Raw genomic sequence first — 22,071 nt, 5'->3', positions numbered from 1 at the left:
GTATATCTGGTTTCTCATCTTTTCTTCCTCTAATTGAGTTTTTTGTCTTAACACCATAGAAATAATTACCATCACTACACCGTACACTTCTTGCACTGCTAATTTATTATACATATTCTAAATTGACATTTTATGTAGATTGAAACTTTGTATTTTTGTAAATATGTTGCGCAAGAGCAGAATTGGTTAAAAAAAAATTTGAAAAATATTCAGAAGGAGTTGATATCCCATCAAGCCATTAACTGACAGTATTTCCTGCATATGGAGATAGCTGCCAATGAGACCACCCACTTGACGATTAGCGACAAATATCATTTGCTATGTATATTATTTTTACAAAATATTTTATAGTCCGATGTAAAGTGACCATTAGGGATTAAAGATTGTGGTCACTCAAAATGTGAAACTTTTTAACTTTCTAATCTGTAATTCAGGTTTTCAATGTGTTTGCTATTAAACATCTGCATATTCACTCGTAAGTACTCAAGTATTTTTTTTTTTTGCATTGGTGCAGCCATTGAATGTGTGCTTCAAATCGGAAGACTGTCAAAAGTCATTTCAACTTTTTGTTTTAATCTAGAACCAGGGTGAATTGAACTCTCGTCAGAAAATAATACACCTGTCACCTAAGTTCTACTCAATCTCTCTTAAAGTCTTCTTTGTCCTTTGCAGAGAAAGCTGATAGACATTCTGACTGATGGACTACAATGTGACAAATTCACAATCACGTATGCATGACTAAAAAAAAATTCCTGTACAGAAAGCCTTTAAACTTCTAAAATAATAAAGATGTCCAAGTATCATCACTCAATAATTTAGAGTCAGTCATAAACCAGCTTAACCTGACTCTTAGAGTTCCAGCATGTGTGCAATGAAATTCAGCAACATCTACATATGTGGTAGGAGTAGTATGCATCACCTGTATATACCGTACATGGCGATTCAAAAGTTAAGGGGTAAAACCATAGCCTCAATATTCAGAACCAAGATAACAGACCACACATTTATTAACAGAAAATGCCGCTATCCAGCCAAGTTTTATCTAAAAACTACAAATGTGATTTCCATTGGTGACATGGCAGATGTCTGCCTGGATGTGTGCCAGCACTTCCTCAGATATAGAAAGATAGTGTCTTTTTAGGTTAATACATTTGTTATATTCCCTCAGTTCTGAATACCAAAGGTATAATTTTTCCCTACTCTTATCAAGCCCAACTATATTACAACTTTATTACATTGTACTTCACGATACAATATAGGTTTCAAGATGGCTTATGTAACTTAATCCCATAACCATACAGAAAACAATTAGTTGGTTACAATTATACTAAAATGTCAATCTAAATGACAAAATAAATCAAAATTAAAAACAAATATGATGCTGATGCTATATAAATAAAATGTATATAATAATCATCATCATCATCATCATCATCATCATCATCATCATCGAGAAAGAAGTCCTGACAAATATAATCTGCATTTTTTAGCAGATGTTCTAGGATAAGAGTAGGAGCATCTTCAGTAAAATGTAAGTTATACATGTTGTCAGCTAAGGCCATTAAAACTCCATTGGCACTCCAGCATTTCTGACACCACAACTCCCAACATGCTGAATTCACTTCTATGTGAGTACCAAAAGAGCAGAGAAAATACTCATGTAGGGAGTTGGAGTTTTAAAACAGCAGTGCCAAAGATTGCTGACCCTTGCACGCCTATACATTTTAGTCTCGCCTTTAATTGTATGACTGACTGAAACCAAAAAAAAAAATATATTGTTTCTGAATCCACATCTGTAGCAAGTCACAGTCTTGCAACTGCTTATGTCCCAAACATCTCCTGTCATTAGCTCCTTGCACAAAAGACGTTGGGCACACTTACCTACAATTTCTCCAATTACAAATTCAGTACAATATTGTGGCATATTAGCTAAATCCTTGACAGGCTGCATTTCAAAATAAAACCTCCGGGTGGTCATATAGACACATACAGGATAGACATCTCGTGACAGAATAACACAATTTTTTTTTTATTGTCAAAAAAAAAAAAAAAAAAAAAAAAAAAAAAACTGGTGATCTGATTCCATCAGGATGGACAATTTAGCAACTTTGGCTTCAAAATAATATTATCTGATTAGTAATATCACAATTCGATGTAAAATTTGTTGCATATTTACTTTCCTTAATTATTTGGATTCACTATTTCGGACTGACCATGGCTACCATTTGTGAGATGGCTGAAGTCAGGGAAACAAAAAAAATAAATAGAGGAGTTGGAGTAGATGTTTTGGCCTACCAACTCCACATCTCTAATTATTAGCTACCTTTTCCTTCTCTCCCGCCAGCAATTTTTCTGTCTTCTCTGCGGTAATCGTCTTCCTTTGCACCATTTACAGAAATCCCAATATCATTGAGCAAATAAAAATAAAAAAAACCCTTCAATTTAAAAGAACCCACAGTGTTGCTGGATGAGTAATACATGTAAACTGGCGACCCAACAAACTAAAACATCTTGCTTTTTATGTAGAATACTAGTGTTTCACTCGGAAAGTGCAAAGGTGAATTCTATAAAAACATATGTGTTACTTTTCCCTTACACAATGCTTTTTACTATGAAATCTTAATAACCCAGAAAATTCATGCCAAAGTTTACAAACCAAGAATACTGCCTGACTAGTCATCCTCCGCCTGTTTCCAATTATACCACACAGAACTTTGAAAGTAGTCACTTACTGAGGGTGCTCATCTCAAATTATTTTATGGATCTTGTTGTAATTGTGTCATGCTGAGAAACATGTAAGGGCACATCATGTGCTTCTTGAAAACCTGTCAAGCTTTATGAGACGGCCACTGCTTGTATGAATACAACCACATGGGAAAGTCAAGCTGTTACACATCACTGAGACGTAGCTATCCTACAAATCTGGAGTCATTTTAGAATATGTTGCTCTTATTGGCACATATTGGTGGTAAAATGCTGTAGTTGTATTTTATATGGTTAATGTCACACTCTAGTAATATTTTTCCAGGCCAATGAAAATGTTTCCATAGAAGCGATTTAATTATTAATCGTGAAATAATACTTTCATAGTGATAAAAGCAGAGGTGTAAAATTCTATATTATAATTTTATTAATGGGACTGCAAACATTTAGAAACAGATTATAGGCTGCCTTGAAAGGCTTCCTTTAGTTAGTCTATGTTCTGTATACAGGCTATTTAGGCATAAGACAGTCAACAGCAAGGTTCACGTTTCTTGTGTAGAGCCTGCAGACTACATGTTGGGGTCCAGGTCACAGGTAAAACCTAAATAAAAGATATCCTGAGATGTTTGCCGCAAGATGACCAGCTTTGAAAAAAAAACATGATTTTACCAAAAACAGTCACAAGATGCCTGTCCTATAGGGGTTTATATGTGGCCACCCACTGGTTGTAACAAAGTTTGCTGCCCGTCGAGGGTTTTTGAAAACAAGTCATAATATTTTATTGAATCTGCTTGATAAGAAATTTAACTAAATTTGAGGAAAGGTAAGGGTGGACACACCAGCACATGTGTAGTTAAAAAAAAACAATATTTTCCCTATAACAGATCCTTAAGACCCTATAATAAACTTTGCTTGAAATGTAGATAAATTGGTGAAGTTGTTCAGTGCCTTGCTCCACGTACCTTGCCTTTAGGTTGAACGTGGCCCACAATACAACGCACTAGCAGCGATATTAACACTTGCTTAAAGACACAAAGTCATTTTTAATCTGCGCTTGTTGACAGAAAAGATAATATGTAGCATTTACTCTGAGGTTAGCAGTGCATTTTCTGTAAAATGTGGTATCATACATTCCTTAATTCATATTAATCTCTCTGGGGCATAAAAAGGACAGTTAAACAAGTAAAACATCAAGCTCACTACACTCTTTCATTTTATAGACAGATTACTCAGTAAAAATCTCTTTTATCCCATTCCTACAGCATTCTTTCTATCAGCATGGAGGATTAACTGTTTCAGCTCGTTGCAACATGTCGTCGATAGCCAACTACACAAGTCCCATATCGAACATGAATCCCTCAGAAAAATGGCAACGGCCCTATACAAAACAAATCAAGTAGATCATCCAAAGCAATAGACCACTTGCAGCCAAGTTATTATTAATAATATATAAAACAATATATAATGACTGGAATATATAATTTACTGGAAATTATTTATTTATATTGCAGTTTTTAACCTATAAATTTAGTCCTAATAAATTTCCAAACTTCATACAGTGTTGGGTAGGTTAGAAGGATTGTCTGACAGAATTTTACATAGCAATAACATTTTGAAAAAATAATATTTTCAATAAATCTACAAATAAGTATTAGTATTTGGTGTTACTACCAGCATATGGGGCAGTGACCGGGTGCCAGGACACATGAAAGGTGATAGAGCATTTATGGGGATTGTGTGTGTGTGTGTGTGTCTGTCTGTCTGTCTGTCTGTCTGTCTGTCTGTCTGTCTGTCTGTCTAGAATTTTTATTCATTAGGGAATACCACTTGCTCTGGCTTTTCAACTTGTCAATTTCTAAAGCTCCATAAATAAATTATTTTTAATAGGTTGTCCAAACTAGTAAAAAAGGAGTACAACCAAGGAAGGATTTCTAATGACAAATAATCCAATACATCGCTGTTCTACTTTACATGGCTGCAGCAGTGTAGGGTCCCTATACACACACCATAGGTGCAGCCAACCCACTGGCCTCAGCAGTCATATATCCTATGTGGCCGAGGCATTGATTGTCTATATGGACACATCAGTTCTGTAGATGTGCAACAAATCCCAGCAGGGAGGACTAGAGTTCAATGCAAGAGTGGGGAAAACAGCTAATATGTTATTTTAGATCATTCTCTCCACATGGAGAGTTTTTTGTAAGAACTTGTATCCCTTTAAGGTCAAGCATGCAACAGCTACATAGGATTATTATAATTATTATTATTGCACAAAAAGCATTTGCCTGATTAAAAAGACTGAATTAAAATGATTAATAATAAATAAGGCTGCAGATTATTACGGTAGGTTTTCAATAAATTGAACAGATTGTATACTTGTAACTGAGTAAATTGGGAATAAAAAAAAACAAACAAAAAACAAACAAATAAGACAACACACGTGTACTTCAATAGATGCACTGACAGCTCCAATTCATGAGACAATATACTGAAGTTTGTAGTCTAGGAAGGCATATCTGAATCAATGATACTTGTCTATGACACTCTACTGCCATCTATTTGTCAAGCAGAGATTCATCAACCAGCAGCACATTCACCAAAGCCATCAATGTGCTTTGGACACTATGCAGAACAATGAGAAGTTATAATTATATATATATTACTGTAATAAACATTTACACTGTAACCCAAAACAGTTACTGAAAACACACGTAGGTGATGTGACTCTGTCCCATTCATGTGTTATGATTGTAGTAGCTGTAAATTTTGTTATTAAAGAATACCCTGTAATCCAGCAGAATGCTAGACTGGATCAAGTCTATAATATTCTAAACATATAGATTTTATTTTAATGATACTTAAAATGTGCAAGACCTGCTTGTCTTATCATTGAGACATTTTGCTGGATACCCTTGCTAAAGAACAAAGCTTTATGGTTAGAAAGCGTGAAAGTAACGATTCAACACTACCGGTAAATTAATTTTAACACTTTTTCTAAGATTTACTTTATTATTTATTTTCCGTTGTGGCCTTTTCATCTTGGTAAAAGGTTACATCTTCCGTCACAGCATCGATACATACATTTATGGTCATTCACTTGAAGTCCTTTACAGCTGAAGTTATGTATGCATACCATAGATACTGAAAGACCTAGGACAACTCATTATTGATATCCAAAAAGTTTTTATTTAAGTGGGGTGCACATGCACTTTTCTCTGGAGGGATGGCCATCTTACCCTGAAAATCATGCTTACCTATCCCATTAGAACTATTTCCTGGATGGAATCTCTCATATGAAGACCCCCATAGATTATGGGAGAGACGAGACCTAAAACTTTGCAAGTGTGGTGGGCTCCTTTATTCTAGGAAAAATTACCATTTTCATTTCTCTTTAACCACTTCCAGACCGGCCATAGACTATAAACGTCCAGAAGGTGGTTGCCTAGTTCTGACAGCTCCCAGAGAGAAGGCAGGAAAGGTTTATTACCTTCCCTGCCTTCTCGATCGCTGTGAATACAGCTCTCAATGAGCTCTGTATACACAGCTATGGGCGTACAAATTGGCCTGATACTGAAGTGGTTAAAGAGGACCTTTCACCATATCCGGGCACAGGCAGTGTTATATACTGCCAGAAAGCTGACAGTGCGCTGAATTCAGCGCACTGTCGGCTTTCCCGATCTGTGCCCGGTGTAAAGCGCTATCGGTCCCGGTACCGTAGCGCTTTACAGTCAGAAGGGCGTTTCTGACCATTAGCCAGGAACGTCCTTCTGCCTCGCGGCGCCAATCGCGCTGTGCTGTGGAGCGGGGAGGAACGCCCCCTCCCGCTCCTGATAATGCTCGTCTACGGACAAGCTGTGTGAGCAGAGGGAGGGGGAGTTCCTCCCGGCTCCACAGCACAGCGCGATTGGCGCCGCGAGGCAGAAGGACGTCTCTGGCTAATGGTCAGAAACGCCCTTCTGACCATAGAAGAGCTACGGTACCGGGCCGTAAGCTCTTCACACCGGGCACAGATCGGGAAAGCCGACAGTGCGCTGAATTCAGCGCACTGTCAGCTTTCTGGCAGTATATAGAACTGCCTGTGCCCAAAAGTGGTGAAAGGTCCTCTTTAAGCAACTATTTCACTAAGGCTAAGAAGTTTTTGTCATGTTTTTAGAATATACCAGCTAGTACAATAAAATTGTTCACATAAACCTCACTTAAAGGGGTTTTACAGACTAAAGATCAATAACCAATCCTAAGAATTGGTTATCTAATATCGGATCTGCGAGGATCTGACACTGAGCACCTTTCTCAATCAGATGTTCTCACCTGCTGATACAGAGAATGGGTTAGTCCTGTTCTCTGTGTAGTGGCAGAACTGAAAGGGATCTGATCGAGTAACCGGGTTTGGCCACTATACAGAGAACAGAGCTGACCGCTTTCTCCTCCATTCCACATGTATCAACTATTCAGAACAGCTGATCAGCGGGTGTCCTACGTGTTGGACACATACCGATTACCTATCTTAGGGTGAATTCACACTGAGTAAACGCTAGCTTATTCTGAACGTAAAACACGTTCAGAATAAGCGGCGTCTAAAGCAGCTCCATTCATTTCTATGGGAGCGGGGATACGAGCGCTCCCCATAGAAATGAATGGGCTGCTTCTTTCACTCCTTGCAGTCCCATTGAAGTGAATGGGGAGTGCCGGCGTGTACGCTCCGGCATGAGCAGAGCTTGCCGTATACGCCGGCACTCCCCATTCACTTCAATGGGACTGCACGGAGTGAAAGAAGCAGCCCATTCATTTCTATGGGGAGCGCTCGTATCCCCGCTCCCATAGAAATGAATGGAGCTGCTTTAGACGCCGCTTAGTCTGAACGTGTTTTACGTTCAGAATAAGCTAGCGTTTACTCAGTGTGAATGCACCCTTAAGGATAGGTTATCAGTATTTTTAGCCCAGAAAAAAAAAAAAAATTACCTAAATTATTTTGTTTCAACAATATCCTACATGAATACATGTCCCCGATTTGACTGGATCTACATCTATACTATTTATAGTCCCTTTATCAGTGGCGGAAATCTATAGACATACAACAAAGGTATTTGTAATGGATTGTAAAATGAATTTTTATGACAGAAGGAAATTACATGTACTTAAAGACTCTCCAACCACCATAGAAGAATACCACAGGACCGATCTTGAAATAAACCAAATCTCTGCTGTATCACATGGTCGGAGTGTCCCAGCACAGAATGTATATTTATATAATGGTCACGTGATGTCTAGTCATCGTCAGATAAATGCGCTTTAATTATTCTAACAATATTTGCTTTCTTACTCACTGTAATAAAGACAAACCATAGACTAATTAGAAGATGGATGGGACAGACACAATAGGCATTGCTTTGTGTGGTCTGAAACCACAAGCTCCACCTAAACCTTTAAAGACAATCCATTCACACATACAATTTATCTAGTGTGCTTCAGTCTTTGTGTAATATCACTACATATTCAGTTCGCCATGGACTCAAGCAGGCATTTAATACATACATTTTTTCCCCCCATCATTCTGTCAAAAGAGAATCCCTTTAGACAGGTTAACATTTCTGTCAATGTCAATTTGTACGACAATAATGTACACATGACGCAGTCTCTCCATTTGAACACTTGCATTTCTGTCTTGCTTAAACTTCTTTGTTATCTCATATGTGTTCTCCTTCTAAAATGGCTAAAGAAATGTCAAAAGTAAAACAAGATAAAGTGTATCCAAACACTCAAAACAACTTTTGATTTTATGTTGGCATTTGTGACATTATGGAAGTCTGAAAAGCCCTGAATCTTCTGATAGGTGCTGCCAGCCTGAGCATTTTGACGTTTTGTTTATCCAAAACCATTCAGCCATTCCAAAGTTATAACCCATTTTAATGTTGATGCAAATTAGGATATACTAACCAAGTTGGTGATAATGTTGTGGCTTCTCTGGGGCAAGGTCTGTAATAAGCTTTATGAACAAATGTTGGCCCTTTCTGTAAAATCCAGTTTGGCCCCGTTCACACGGGGCAAGAAGGGGCGGATTTTGGCGCGGAATCCATGTCATAATCCGCCCCCTCACAATGGTGGTCTATGTAGACCGCTAGCGTTCTTATTGGCACTAGTGGAAAAAAGAAACGAGCTGCCCATTCTTCAGGCGGATTCCGTGGCTGAATCAGCCGCAGCGTCCGCCACGTAGCAGCACCCTCCGGACTAGGCCCATTCATTCGGGCCTACTCTGGAGCAGAAAGCCGCAACAAAATATGCACACATGTAATTGCGTGTGAACTAACCCTTTAGCTCTAATTTATTTCTGAACATTTCTCTATTTTATTCTGAAACCTGTACACTGCTTTCCACTAAAAGTGTAGCTGGACAGATGCATGAACAATAAATGGACGCAGAGACTGAAGGGGTCACTTCAAACTGATTTATCACAGGAATTATATAACTTAGTCATAGTCAGGATTTGGAGCAGCCGCCTGGCTGTGTTACCTTGTAAGATCTGTGGAAATAATAAACATAGAATAGCGATCTTGGAGTCATATGACAGCTAAGCATCTCACATTTAAAAGGAGCCAAAACCCATTAATAAAGTATAATAATAATTGATATTGACAGTCACAAATGCTGCCAAAAAATCAAACGTTTTAAAGTTTATTTATGCTTTAGCAGCTGTAAATGGGAAAGAAAGAGGAAACAGGATAAGAACAGAGTCTCCGGGCAGCAGAGTAATAGCTACTATTATATGCAGATTGTATTTTGTGTAAGGAAGTCGCCACATCTCATTCATTTAATAACTAATAGGTTCACAAAAGGGTTTCCGTTTTTCAAGTCTAATTGGGGACCCAAAAAACAGAAACCCTATCTGCCTGAAAACCAGTTAACCCGGCGGACCCCATAGACTATAAAGGGGTCCACTAGGTTTCCACCCGAAATTATCCGTCATATCTTAAGCGGAATGGCGGATGTTGTCCACAGACAGTCACATAATGCTAGTGTGACCATAGCCTTAAACAGTTATTTAATATTCATGATTTTATATTTTATCCATCTTTATCTTAACCATATCAAAAGCTCTCATTCTGAAATAATATTCCACTACTGATTGTGTGACAAGAAGAATATTTACTGATTTTCTTACTTTATATACATTTGTGTTGCTTTCATTCATATATTTTTTCATTCTTTACTTAATAAAAATTCCAGAATTTCAGTGTCCAGCGTCACGGAAAGTAAATCTGTATAAATCATTGCTAGTAAGAATATGTAATAATAAAAATTTAACAACCAAATCGATTAAAACATTACAAAACTTCATAGAAGTTCTAAATGTAACTTTTAGTCAGCCAATACTTACAAAGCACTGCTGTGAAAGAGCTACTGTTGAAGACTTTCCATGCAGACATGGATGAATACAGGTCACTACACTCCTTGCCCACACCCCTAGGAACGGCTAAACCTGCTCAGTGCGCAATTTGTTCCTCCAATCCCCTACATTGTGAAGTCATGGTCCTGAGACTCGCTATTTTAAGACACTCATAAGTAGAAGTCAGCTTGCTTTCTCCCACATTGCGTCAACCATGTTACATCAAGCCGGTCTCTGTGTAGCATACCCTGAGTCACAGTGCTTACTATTTATGATTCAGTGTGAGTTCTTCTGTCAGTCCTTCCCAGACCTTGTGTATTCATTCCAAGAACCAATTTCATCTTCATTGGTTTCCTACAGGAAACCAGACCAACTTCCTATTATTTTATTTTCCTTGCTTTCTGCACAGCCCACATAAAACTGACTGGAAGTGAGAGTGATACAAAACGTTATTCTGCACAAATATAAGCCAAAACAAACACACACAAAGAAAAAAAAAACTGCACCCGTCATCTGTGCACAGAGTCCAAACATATCACTTGTGCTTTTTCACTTTGACAGTGTCCACACTAACATTATTTCACGCCATTCTTAAAGAAAACTTTATTTACGCTACAAATGATATTACAAGTCTGTAGAAGGTCGGGGGAGGTCCATGGCTACCCCCCCAAATGTATCAATGTCCAAGTTCCAGCTGGGATGTGAGTCATCAGCAGTCACAGGCTGGCAAAACCAGACAGTACTCCCAGAAATGGAGTGTTTACGCTGCCATTCCCTTCTTTACGAAAATGAAAATAACCCATAGCTTTATATTCACAATTCACTGAGATTTCATGGAAAATTGACTTCACAAACATAACTTGTTGAAACAGACAAAACCTCTAATTCTCCAAGAAACTCTGAGTAAAATATTCTTAAGTTTTGCCAAGAGTCATGATCTCTTTCACTTCATTTTACAGACGCTGGAAGAAGCCAGCTCTCAGAGTTCAGCCTGTCACACAAGTCAGGGAAAAGAAGTGCTGTGGAGCCAATGGAATGAGTCAGTAAGAACAGTTCCCACTGGACAGCCTGTCAGTAAATGTTGCAAAATTCCTAATTAGGATGGGCACAGAATTCATGTGGAAATACCATAATGTCTGCATTGTGGTTTGCAAAATGACCGCACACATTTTGCCACATTTTGTCCCACGCTTCTCGAAAATTGAAGGGTTTCAACAGCCAGTTAAGAAAAAAGTAAAAACAAAAGATCGATATTTTTCTATATACGAGGGCTGGGCAATTAGTCAAAAAATAACAGAAATCTATAGTCGTCTCAACCAATGTGAACTTACTGTTTTTGTATCCAAGCTATCCTGTCTCACACTACCATTGGCTCGGTCCACATCTTCGTTCGGGTTTCCGTTTGGGAAATCTGCTTAGGGAACCCCAAATGGAAACCTATATGCATAAAACTGGGCATATGATGCTAGGAGTCCCTGCTTGCAATCCACATACTGTCCTGTGCCGATTACAGTCCTGGGCAGTATGTTATTGGGAGGCAGGGACTCCTAGCATCATAGATAACTATACTGCTAGGAGTCCTGCTCCCAGCATATTGTTCAGACCAGTAAATCCGGCAAACACCTGGAAGTGTGAATCTATCATAATCATAATGAGGGGAAAATGTTCAATTAATTGTGATTTTGATTTGCGTCATACACGCCCAACCCTACTAAATATCCTATACATCTATTCTATTTTTTTGTGGGGAGTTTTCAATGTATTTTCCAACTTGATTCAGTTTTACACTAAGTTGTAACATTTACAAAAAAAATATTCTGATCTAAAAAAACAAATCTTCGGTTAATTATAATTTATCTATCCATTTATCAAAAAAATATATACATACTTTCAATAAACTATACATTTAATCTGTATTATAAAGGATAGTATAAGCAGACATAAAAACATTGTCTGGTTATGACCACAGGAAAGTGCAGCCACAAAGTCTGCTCATCCAGTAATTCATAATTACATATAGTAGCTATTGGGCAACAATAAGAGTTCCTACCCAACATTCCAATCCCACATAGCAATGCCCACCAAAACCTTGCAAAAACAGGCTTCAACGCTGTAATGTCATACAACATATCGGATCATATTTATTGAATGAGTGGAATCAAATGTGACAACATTCTAATATAGATTATCTATAATATTTTAATATCACTGGATGTATATAAAAAAATCTTAAATTAACTATTGTTTCATTTTGCGGTAAAGGTGCATTTTTGCATTTATAAGTATATTTCTTTTGGAAGCCACTTTTTGGATTTGGGTTATTAAAAAAAAAAAAAAAAAAAAAAAAAACAGTAAAATCTCAAAAAAAATTAAAAATAAAAAAAATAATTGTGTGGCGTCTACCTTAAAGAGGATAGGATAGTTATTCAATATCAGATTTGTGGGGATCCAACACACAGCACCTCCACAGATCAAATAATATCAGTAGAGTATGTTGCGGGGACATACACAAAGAACACAGCCAGAAGCCGATTGTTCTATTTTTTGAATAAGGGCCGATCAGAGTCACTCCAGCTTCTTCTTATTCAACTGTATTGGATCTGATGTGCGTCTATGTAAATGGGTGGTCATGCATTTGCATCCGAAACGGAAACAAACATATGTAAAAACAGGATATGGATAGACCCTACGAAATGTTTTTATTGCAACCTAGTAGGTCCATATATATCTGTATACACCAAGTATACACATCATGATGTAGCACTGTTGCTTTGCAGTGCTGGGGTCTTGGGATCGAATCAGACCAAGGGCAACATCTGGGTTTTCCCCAGATTCCTTGCACATGCCAAAAATATATTGTTAGATAAAACTGGTTTCCTATTAAAAACAACAGATCTGTGGGGCAGCCTCTAACTTCGCTACTCCACAATGCTCCCTGCTCTGTGAAAAAGCATTACAAATGTTTATCATTGTAATTTATGTCCATAACATCAGTGGGTATAACAGATCCATTCCTAGACTGAAGGATCCTTGATGACCTGGTAGGATACCCACAAATTTACCACTGATAACGTCTAAGATTTATAGTTATGTTGCCAACTACACAGTTGCTGTGTTATATGGCCATTTGTTAAAGGATATTACCCCATGAACCATTCTTTGTTCCGGAAAGGAATTGATTAAATATTATACTGTAATATTTAGGTAAAAATGACTTACCTTTACATGGCTCTGAGCACCCAAGTTGTAAATTTCAGTGGGTTTCACGTCATTAATTATTTTCACTAGACACGTACTATCAGTCAGATCCCCATAGTGTAACTTCATGTCTAAAGAGGTGAATCCAGTGTTCATTAAAATTAGAGTTTCAAGAAAATACAAAAATAGTCATATAATAATAATAAATCAGTAATCACTGTATCAGAACTGGTATATGGATATGGGAACAACAGGGGACAACAATGTAATACATAACTGCACTGATGGTCACCCCTCTCCCTTGTACTTAGCACCGCTAATAAACCTCTAGCAACACAAAAGTCAGAGAGGAAATGGGTTGGGGTGTGTTCATATGACTAAATGATTTGGGGGCACCTAGTTTTAGGATAGAGCTGACTGTCCTGCATGCATAGCGGATATGGAAGTATGCGAGAATAGATAGAAAGGAGTTCAATTCTACCACAGAAAACCAATTAGTGTGTCCAATGATTAAGCTATATAGTCTAATAGATTAGTTGAATAGAGCTGGCTCTCAATAATGGTAGGAGCAATCGGGACAGAGGAAAACAGTTTTATGATAAACTAAGTAACACTAGAGCAGTATTCAGCAGATCTGATTTGTAGTACTTTACTATTGCGGGATTCGGTTTGCCTGCTCTCTTATACAGTATAGCGAGCACACAGTGTATGAATTCCACAGATGAGTGAAGTGCAACCAACTGGATTATAAGATTGTCTATGCACTGAGAATGTGTGTGATCACCTGAAGTCCTTAAAGGGGTTGGCCACTTTCAGACCAATATTGACAAATGTACAATAAAAATTTTTACATACAATTTTCCAATATACTTTCTGTATCAATTCCTCACTAATTTCTAGATCTCTGCTTGCTGTCATTCATTCTGTTACTTCTAGAGGATAAAACTCTGACCATGGTCATGTGATTTACGGTCCATGGTCATGTGATTTACGGTCCATGGACATGTGATTTATGGTCCATGGTCATGTGATCAGCACAGGTGCACAGCTGATTACCAGGCAGATGTCTGATTACTGTGCTGTGACTATAAGGAGCCGCACCTGTGTACTCATCACATGACCATGGACCATAAATCACATGACCATGGTCAGAGTTTTATCCTCTAGAAGTAACAGAATGAATGACAGCAAGCAGAGATCTAGAAAACCGTGAGGAATTGATACAGAAAGTATATTGGAAAATTGTGTATCTTTTTATTGTACATTTGTTTGTCAATATTGGTTTGAAAGTGGCCAACCCCTTTAAGAGAAGCAGCTTTTATTTTATAGGGAGTCTATCAGCAGGAAAATCTGTATCAAACTAATAAAAGTACATGCAGAGTGGCTTCTTCACTTTCCAAAGATACATTTTAAAAAAATCTGAATTGCATCTCCATTTCCATGTAAAACGGCATTTTATTCTTATGCAGTTTAGCTGAAAAGGGAAGGGCTTTAAGTAGATTTTTTTTTCTCCTACTAGAACTCCTTTCTCTGCTCTAGATAATCACCCCTAACTGCTGCCCAGCTCTTTCCCCCATTGCTTGAGCGACATCTCCCATTCTGAAACTCCCTAAAGCCCTTTCTAGTTTGCTTAAGAATAAAATGTTGATTTTCCTGAAAATGGAGAAACAATGCTGAATAAAGAAGGCAACTTTGGAAAGTGTATAAGCCATCATACAAGGTAATGTCACTAGTTTGATACCAATTTTCCTGCTGACAGACTCTCTTTAAGTAAAATTTCAGAAAACCCTTTTGGTACTCAAGTTTTGAATATATACTTTAAGCACACAAAGGTTCAAGTTCAGAAACAAAATTGAAAAATTGTGTCCATTTAAAATGCATAGAGAGAACAGGATAACTCGGTCTCATGAAGTCATGATAAGAAAGGAATAGAGAAATAGTCTTACTTCCTTCTATATGAGCTTGTGGATTCTTGTATAGATGCTCAATCCTCCCCGTGTTGAAAGAACTTGATCGACGCACAATGCCATGCACCTGTGAATGACAAACCACAAAACATGGTTCATCCCCTGTGACTGACAAGTCCACGTAGTTAGTCTTCTTGGAATGTACTATAAGTCACTCCCGCAATTCGGCTCTGAGATGTCAGTTTGTAAATCCAATTCAAAAAGGCTTAAAACTAACAACGCATTGTAAGATTATAACAAACTCTAATGAGGTGTCTGGGGCTGTCAATGGAATAAAAGGAAAGGAGGCTCTAGTATTAATTGTTTTCTAGAATATGGGGCACATGCACAGGGTGAATGAATAAATAAAAAACAGCCAAGTAGCCGAGTACAAGTGTGTTAAGAACACCTAATAATAAAATCATAGCAATTATTTACTGCCAATAAGATTACATTCACAGTGGTTTTTTGTTTTGTTTTTTCTAATAAAGAAACTGCATGTTTTTCTAATTAGAGTAATGCCTATAACAAGTTACTGTGCCTTTCACCTGTAAGTAGGGTTGAGCGATGGGGAATCGGAAAAGATCAGATTCCGATCGGCGATCGAGTAAATTTCACAATCGCAATTCTGATCCCAATCTTTTTGAGTGGGATCGAGGTTGGAGGTTATTTCAAACAATGATTTGCTACTGGCCAAGCATTGTGGGAAAAGCTAACAATGTTAGCTAGGTCCCATAGGAGTGAATGGATGCAGCAAGCAAACAGCCTGTGCCGGCGTCGGGCCACTTAACCCCCTACACGCCGTCTGCGTCCATTCATTCTAATGGGAGACTAGCTAACATCTCTAGTAGCTAACACTTACCTGTACAGAAGCGCTGCCGCTGGTCTGGTCCCCGCTGTTCTCGCTCCTCTTCTCGCCTCGCTGCCCCCGCCTCCCAGGTTAGTATTACAGACCTAGGAAGAAGGCGGGGCTTGTGGCTTAGAGTATGGGCGGGTACTGGGAGGGGAGCACTCATGTTTCCCCACCCTGTACCCACCGACACACTCTCCTAAGCCACAAGCCCCGCCTTCTTCCTAGGTCTATAACACTAACCTGGGAGGCGGGGGCAGCGAGGAGAGAAAAGGAGCGAGAACAGCAGGGACAGTACCAGCGGCAGTGCTTCTGTGCAGGTAAGTGGACAGCAGGGGGACTTAAGTAGCCAGGGGATTTTTTTTTAATCACTACACAGCGTGGAGTCTAACAATTAAAGCGTTCAATTTTTAGACTCCACGCTGTGCAGTGAATAGGATAGTTTTTAAAATCCGATCTTCGATTATTAAAAAAGTCCCATTGACTTGCATTGGAATTGGGATTGGGTTTGAATGGAAAATGATCGGAAATCAGATTTTAAAAACAATCCTGAAATCTCAAGATTGGCTCAACCCTACCTGTAAGCTAATGGCCATCAAATTGAAAACCTTTGGTTTATCATAGTAAAAACGTGCTAGCCAGCAGCCAAAATACATAGAAAAATCAGCTCCTCAAAAAAGCAAGCACTGTGTGAACCAAGACTAAGGGTTGTTGAAGGTCTAAAGGAAATAATTAATGCAAATATTTTTTATGATATTACTATTGATATTTGTACACATTAATATAAAACATAATAAATTCAGACGCCAGGATAGAATGAACAAAAGAAAATTCAATCACTGGAAAATTCTATTTTCCCTTCGAAAGCCCCGATTAAGTGTTCTCATCTCCTCATGACTGGGTTTTGTGTCAGACATTCGGCAATCACGTCCTAAGCAGCCCATTGACTGACACAGTGTATCATCCTTCTGCAAAGTGATGAAAGACTCCAGCAAGAGTTGACAGCAGGAAAAACCACTCTGCCAGTAGGCTGGCACTGCAGCAAAGACTCAGAGACCCTCTGTGTAGTGTGGTAGCAGTCACATTCTTTCCCTCCCGTTTTGTTCTCTCCCTTTTGAAGGAATGTACGTGGAGAGAAAAAACTTGTCAACTGGTTAATCTGTGACAACAAGTATTAATGTAAAGACTGATGAAAGCTGGGGTTGTCTGCTGCTAATACAGGTGTAATATAAACATTATGACAAGCCAAAATGTGTGCAAAAGGGATAATCTGGTTAAGAATGTGAGATAAGACGATTTTTACGCCTTGACACAGACAGTTAACTCTTTCAAGACAACTTAAAGAATACTCATTTGTTGTTGATGAATCCTTTAAGGGATATTTGTCAAATTCATGGCATGGTGGCCCAATTTTGATATGTGATACATGGGCGGGGGTTCCTTTGTTAAGTGAAATTCCTAGACTTAAATGCTGACTTTTTTCCTAATAAATTGAATAAATAAATACACCATTCCAAAATCATCCAGTATTATGGTTACTTGCACAAAATGTCCCACTGCAAATATTCCTAGAAATTCACTGTAATCTGTGAAAACTTGACAGTCATGGATAGATTTATTACGACTGGTGTTTGGTTTGCCAATCTTAAAAGACCAGACAAGCGCAGGGCACCGCTGATCTATCAAGAGGCTCCAACCTCTTAAAGGGGTTCTATCATTGGGAAGTGTAATTTTTAACTAATCACATCCTTGCATAGCCTTTAGAAAGTCCACACCTACCTTTTGTATGTAAATCGCCTCAGTGGTTTTTGAATGAGCCTGTTTTTACTCATATGCTAATTAGCCTCTCGGTGCACCCTCTGCCTACGGTTTCCTATGTATGTGTACAGCACAGGCTGCTGCTGATGACGACTTCCTGCTTCCTGTTTGCACATACGGATGGGAGAAAATAGCATAGAGCAATGCTGCTGGGAACTTCCTGTGCTGGCTGGAAGCTAATTAGCATATGAATAAAAACTGACTTATTCAAAAGCCACTGAGGCAATTTACATACAAAAGGTAGGTGTGGAATAGTCTTGCTAAAGCCTATGCAAGTATGTGATTAGTTAAAGATAACTTTTGCCAATGATAGAGCCCCTTTAATAAATCAGGCATACGCCTGTGCATGAGGATGGAGATCTACAGTATGTCAGTAGCATACATTTCCCATATTGATTCGCTACCCTTCTCAGAATCATGGAATAAGATGAGCGAGACACAGAACAGGGAATGTGCCGCAAGAAAAGGCCTTGCACCAAATGTCCACCACAATATTGTCCGTCTACGCTAGAAAACTGGCATAGATGGGATAATAAACCACCACCACCCAACCACCCACCCACCCACGCCGATTTCCCTGCAGTCTCACCTAAAAGGAGAATAAACCTTTACAGAATAACCAAACCAAGAGAATTGTCTTGTCTGTGTAATGTGTTTTTAACTATTCTACACTCGAGCCAAAAGGAGGATCCTATAACCCTATAGGATTCCAATGTACCCCGGTCTCCACCCCTGTCCTGCCCACACATAACCTCTACATCTCTCCATGTTCATCCTTTTCATTGAGGGGGTGATTTCTGATAGGTTACAGAAGAAAACTGACTTGGTTGTGTTACATTTTTCTATTATGTGTCTAATCTAGGTCTTCCTTGTTTTGTATGGGGTGCTGCGTTACCTATCGCAATATTGGTTAATGTTTTGTTGAATTGTCTTTCAAAAACGTAATTTAAAAAAATTAAAAAAAAAGCATCTGAATATTGACAAGTATAAGAAAATTTGAAAATGGGTTTTCTCTACTGGACATCTCATTTAAAAGCCGTAAGCATATAAAATTCTATGATCCTAATATAAAAAAACAAGCAAAAAACAAAACAAAAAGACAGTATAGCAGTTTTTTTGTAATCTACTTCAAGCAAGGTTTATTAAATATATTGTACTTGATATAAATGTACTTATTGGGGCTTATAAGACAGTGTCAAGTTGGAGAAAACAAATGATACGTTAGAAAAGGTAAAACTATAGGGAGACTAAAGCATCAGCAGGCATACATGGTTAACATGTTGCTAAGGAAAGTCAGTTACTCTATTTTGTCAAATAGCAGCAACTATATGGAGTTTCCAACCAGCGATTTCAGGCAGAAAACCAACTTGAAACACCATAATAATTTTAATCACATAAATGTTATTAAATTGTAAATTTATTTTTTTTTTTAGTTATTTAATTTGGACACCATTTCACAGTCTGAAACGTCACATGATTTCACCTTTTTATAAGTGTACTTAACTATGCAGTTGCCAGGGCCCCCCATAAAGATCAATTAGCTTGTAATCACCAATGCAGCAATGCTACAATGTGAGTTCAATAAAAAAAAAAAAATACAGTATCTTTGTATGTATAGAATACAGCTAAAGAATGCTAATCTGTATACATATGTGACAGATGCTGACTGGAGCAAAACATTTCTTTGGCTGCCTGTAAAAAAAAAAAAAAAAAAAAAAAAATCTACTAAATATTAATGGCTAACATGATCAGAAATTAGTCAAATTAATATTTTACATCAAAAGAATCCCAAAATCCCAGTGAAGAGCATCAATGTCACCTAGGCAGATACATGTAGATGAAACATAAAGGTGGAAGTTACATTTGCAAACATTTTTTTAGAATTCACAATTCAGATTTTTTTGTTTGTTATTTTTTATTGTGCATCATTGATCTTTTAGTGTAATAGAATCTGGTCACATTGATAATTCACTGACCATAATGCAAACATAGTGACACTGCTGAATTTTAAGACACCCTCATATGATCAATTTGTGTTTATAGTGTTAGTCTAAGCTGTCCTAGCTAAACTGTGCTAATGTAAAGAATCATTAAAGGGTCTCTATTATTGGGGAAAAGGCATTTTTAACTAAGTACATACATGCATAGCCTTTAGGAAAGGCTATTCCAATCATACCTTTTGTATGTAAATTGCCTCAGTGGTTTTTGAATGAGTCCATTTTTTATTTTTTTTATTTTTTATTCACATGCTAATTAATTAGCTTCCAGCCAGCTCAGGAAGCTCCCAGCAGCATTCATCTCTGCTATTCTCTCCTATGTGTGTTTGCAAACAGGAAGCAGGAAGTCATCAGCAGCAGCCTGTGCTGTACACACACATAGGAAAGAATAGCAGAGGATGCACAATGAGACTTCTGGGGAGCACCAAGAGGCTAATTAGCATATGAATAAAAACAGGCTCATTCAAACACCGAGGCGATTTACATACAAAAGATATGTGTGGAATAGCCTTTCTAAAGGATATGCTTATCTAAAAATGATTTTTCCCAATGATAGAGCCCCTTTATATTATAAAAAAAAAACACAACAACAACAACACACAACCACAATCATCTCAAATCCAGCTACTGAAAGTGACAGTCTAAAGATCAAAATATACTTTAAACTCATACCAGAGAGGGTTCCCCTTATTATACATGTCACCCCCTTATTATACAAGTCACCCCGTACTGAAGGTGTTGTAGCATCTCCTTTAGTAAGAGAAACAGGGTGCCACACAAGGAAACTGGATTTGTTTTCAACAGGCGAATATCTACTGTACGACAAGAAATCCATTGACTTAATAACTGCAGCAAAAACTATCCACCATTATACAATACTATAACGTGAGTGTTCAGAACAGATAAATGTTTACTAGTGAATAAAACACATGGACTTGGAAAAATGACAACCCAAGGACAGAAAAACAAACTATGCAAGACAAAATATAAATTTGTCAATGTGAAGGCAGAGAAATAACTTGCTGAAAAATGTGCTTTTCTCTCTAACATATATTTTCTTGAAGTTGAAATATTACCTCTATTTTGACACTATGGTACCCAATTTTAGCAAGAACACTTAATTTATCTACACAGAACAGATTAGTGTCCCCCTCCTCTCAATCCAGATGGGAATATTTAATTGTCCAGGAGACAAATCCATCAGCTTGCACAACTTATCTCTGTTTCAACCTCAAATGAACAGTCATCGTTGCCAAAAGTAGTGATTTTGTTCTTTCCCAGCCACTAAGACTCCTAATATCTGATCCTAAACAGAAGCTAGAATACTGCTGAACAACAGAGCTGGCTGCCCTCATAACCCTCTATTTGCTGGAGAAACGTCAGCTTACAATTCATTCACTCACTTACTGTCTTTAAATACAAAAAAGGAACTGTCTCTTTATGGCAATTCACAGCTAAAATATACATAAAAGGTTAAACAACTGTATAAATACTTCATTTTATTTTTGTGTATGAATTTCCAGTTATTTCTCTTTTGTGCCCCCTCTTACGTTTACGGTACATTCGTTTTCAACACCAGTTGGAAATTCTAGTTTCATTTGGAGCAGGCAGTGGTTTCATTCTCTATCTAGTTTAAATACACTTAAAAAAAAAAACTTTTGGTTCTCAATTTAATGGCCATTGGCTTGCAGCCGAAATGTACAGTAAAGATGTGGTAGTCATTACTCCAATTAAAAAATTGCATTTGACACAAAAAGGGTATTTTCAATAGATCACTAATCGTAATGGATGAACGCTGCAAGATTAATTTTGTGAATATGCTATTCAAACCCAATGATCGCCTTCAAGGAATATTCCCATCTCAAGAATCATATTTTAAAAAGGGGTTTTCCAGTTTCAGCAAATAAATGTCCTTTCTTGTATAATGTAGAGTTATACCATTTTCCAAAATAGTTTCTGTTTCAATTCCTCACAGTATTTTAGATCTTTGCTTGTGGTCATTCATTCTAAGGGTAGCTGCACACAACAGTTTTACCCATGAAACTCGGTCCATGTGTTACCCAGATTTATCGGCTTGAACTTCATGCTGGGAGCGGGACTCATGGTCATGTGATGTAAACACAGGTGCACAGTGCGTTACCAGGCAGATGTCTGACTCTGCGCCCATCACATGATCAC

General features: G+C 37.9%; 1 protein-coding gene across 3 annotated transcripts in view; it reads right to left on the bottom strand.

Annotated features, from left to right (window-relative positions):
- GMDS (GDP-mannose 4,6-dehydratase) overlaps positions 1–22,071 on the bottom strand; it is a 429,933-nt gene that overhangs the window by 328,998 nt on the left and 78,864 nt on the right. For all 3 annotated transcript variants that reach the window (XM_075270766.1, XM_075270767.1, XM_075270768.1), the window contains exons 4-5: positions 15,229–15,316; positions 13,304–13,413 (exon numbers count right to left, since the gene is read on the bottom strand). In XM_075270766.1, the coding sequence (XP_075126867.1) occupies positions 13,304–13,413; positions 15,229–15,316 (198 nt within the window). The remainder of the gene's footprint in view (positions 1–13,303; positions 13,414–15,228; positions 15,317–22,071) is intronic.

This window comes from Leptodactylus fuscus, chromosome 4 (genome assembly GCF_031893055.1).
Source record: "Leptodactylus fuscus isolate aLepFus1 chromosome 4, aLepFus1.hap2, whole genome shotgun sequence".
Lineage (NCBI taxonomy): Eukaryota > Metazoa > Chordata > Amphibia > Anura > Leptodactylidae > Leptodactylus > Leptodactylus fuscus.
This window is presented reverse-complemented; position numbering and strand designations above follow the sequence as displayed.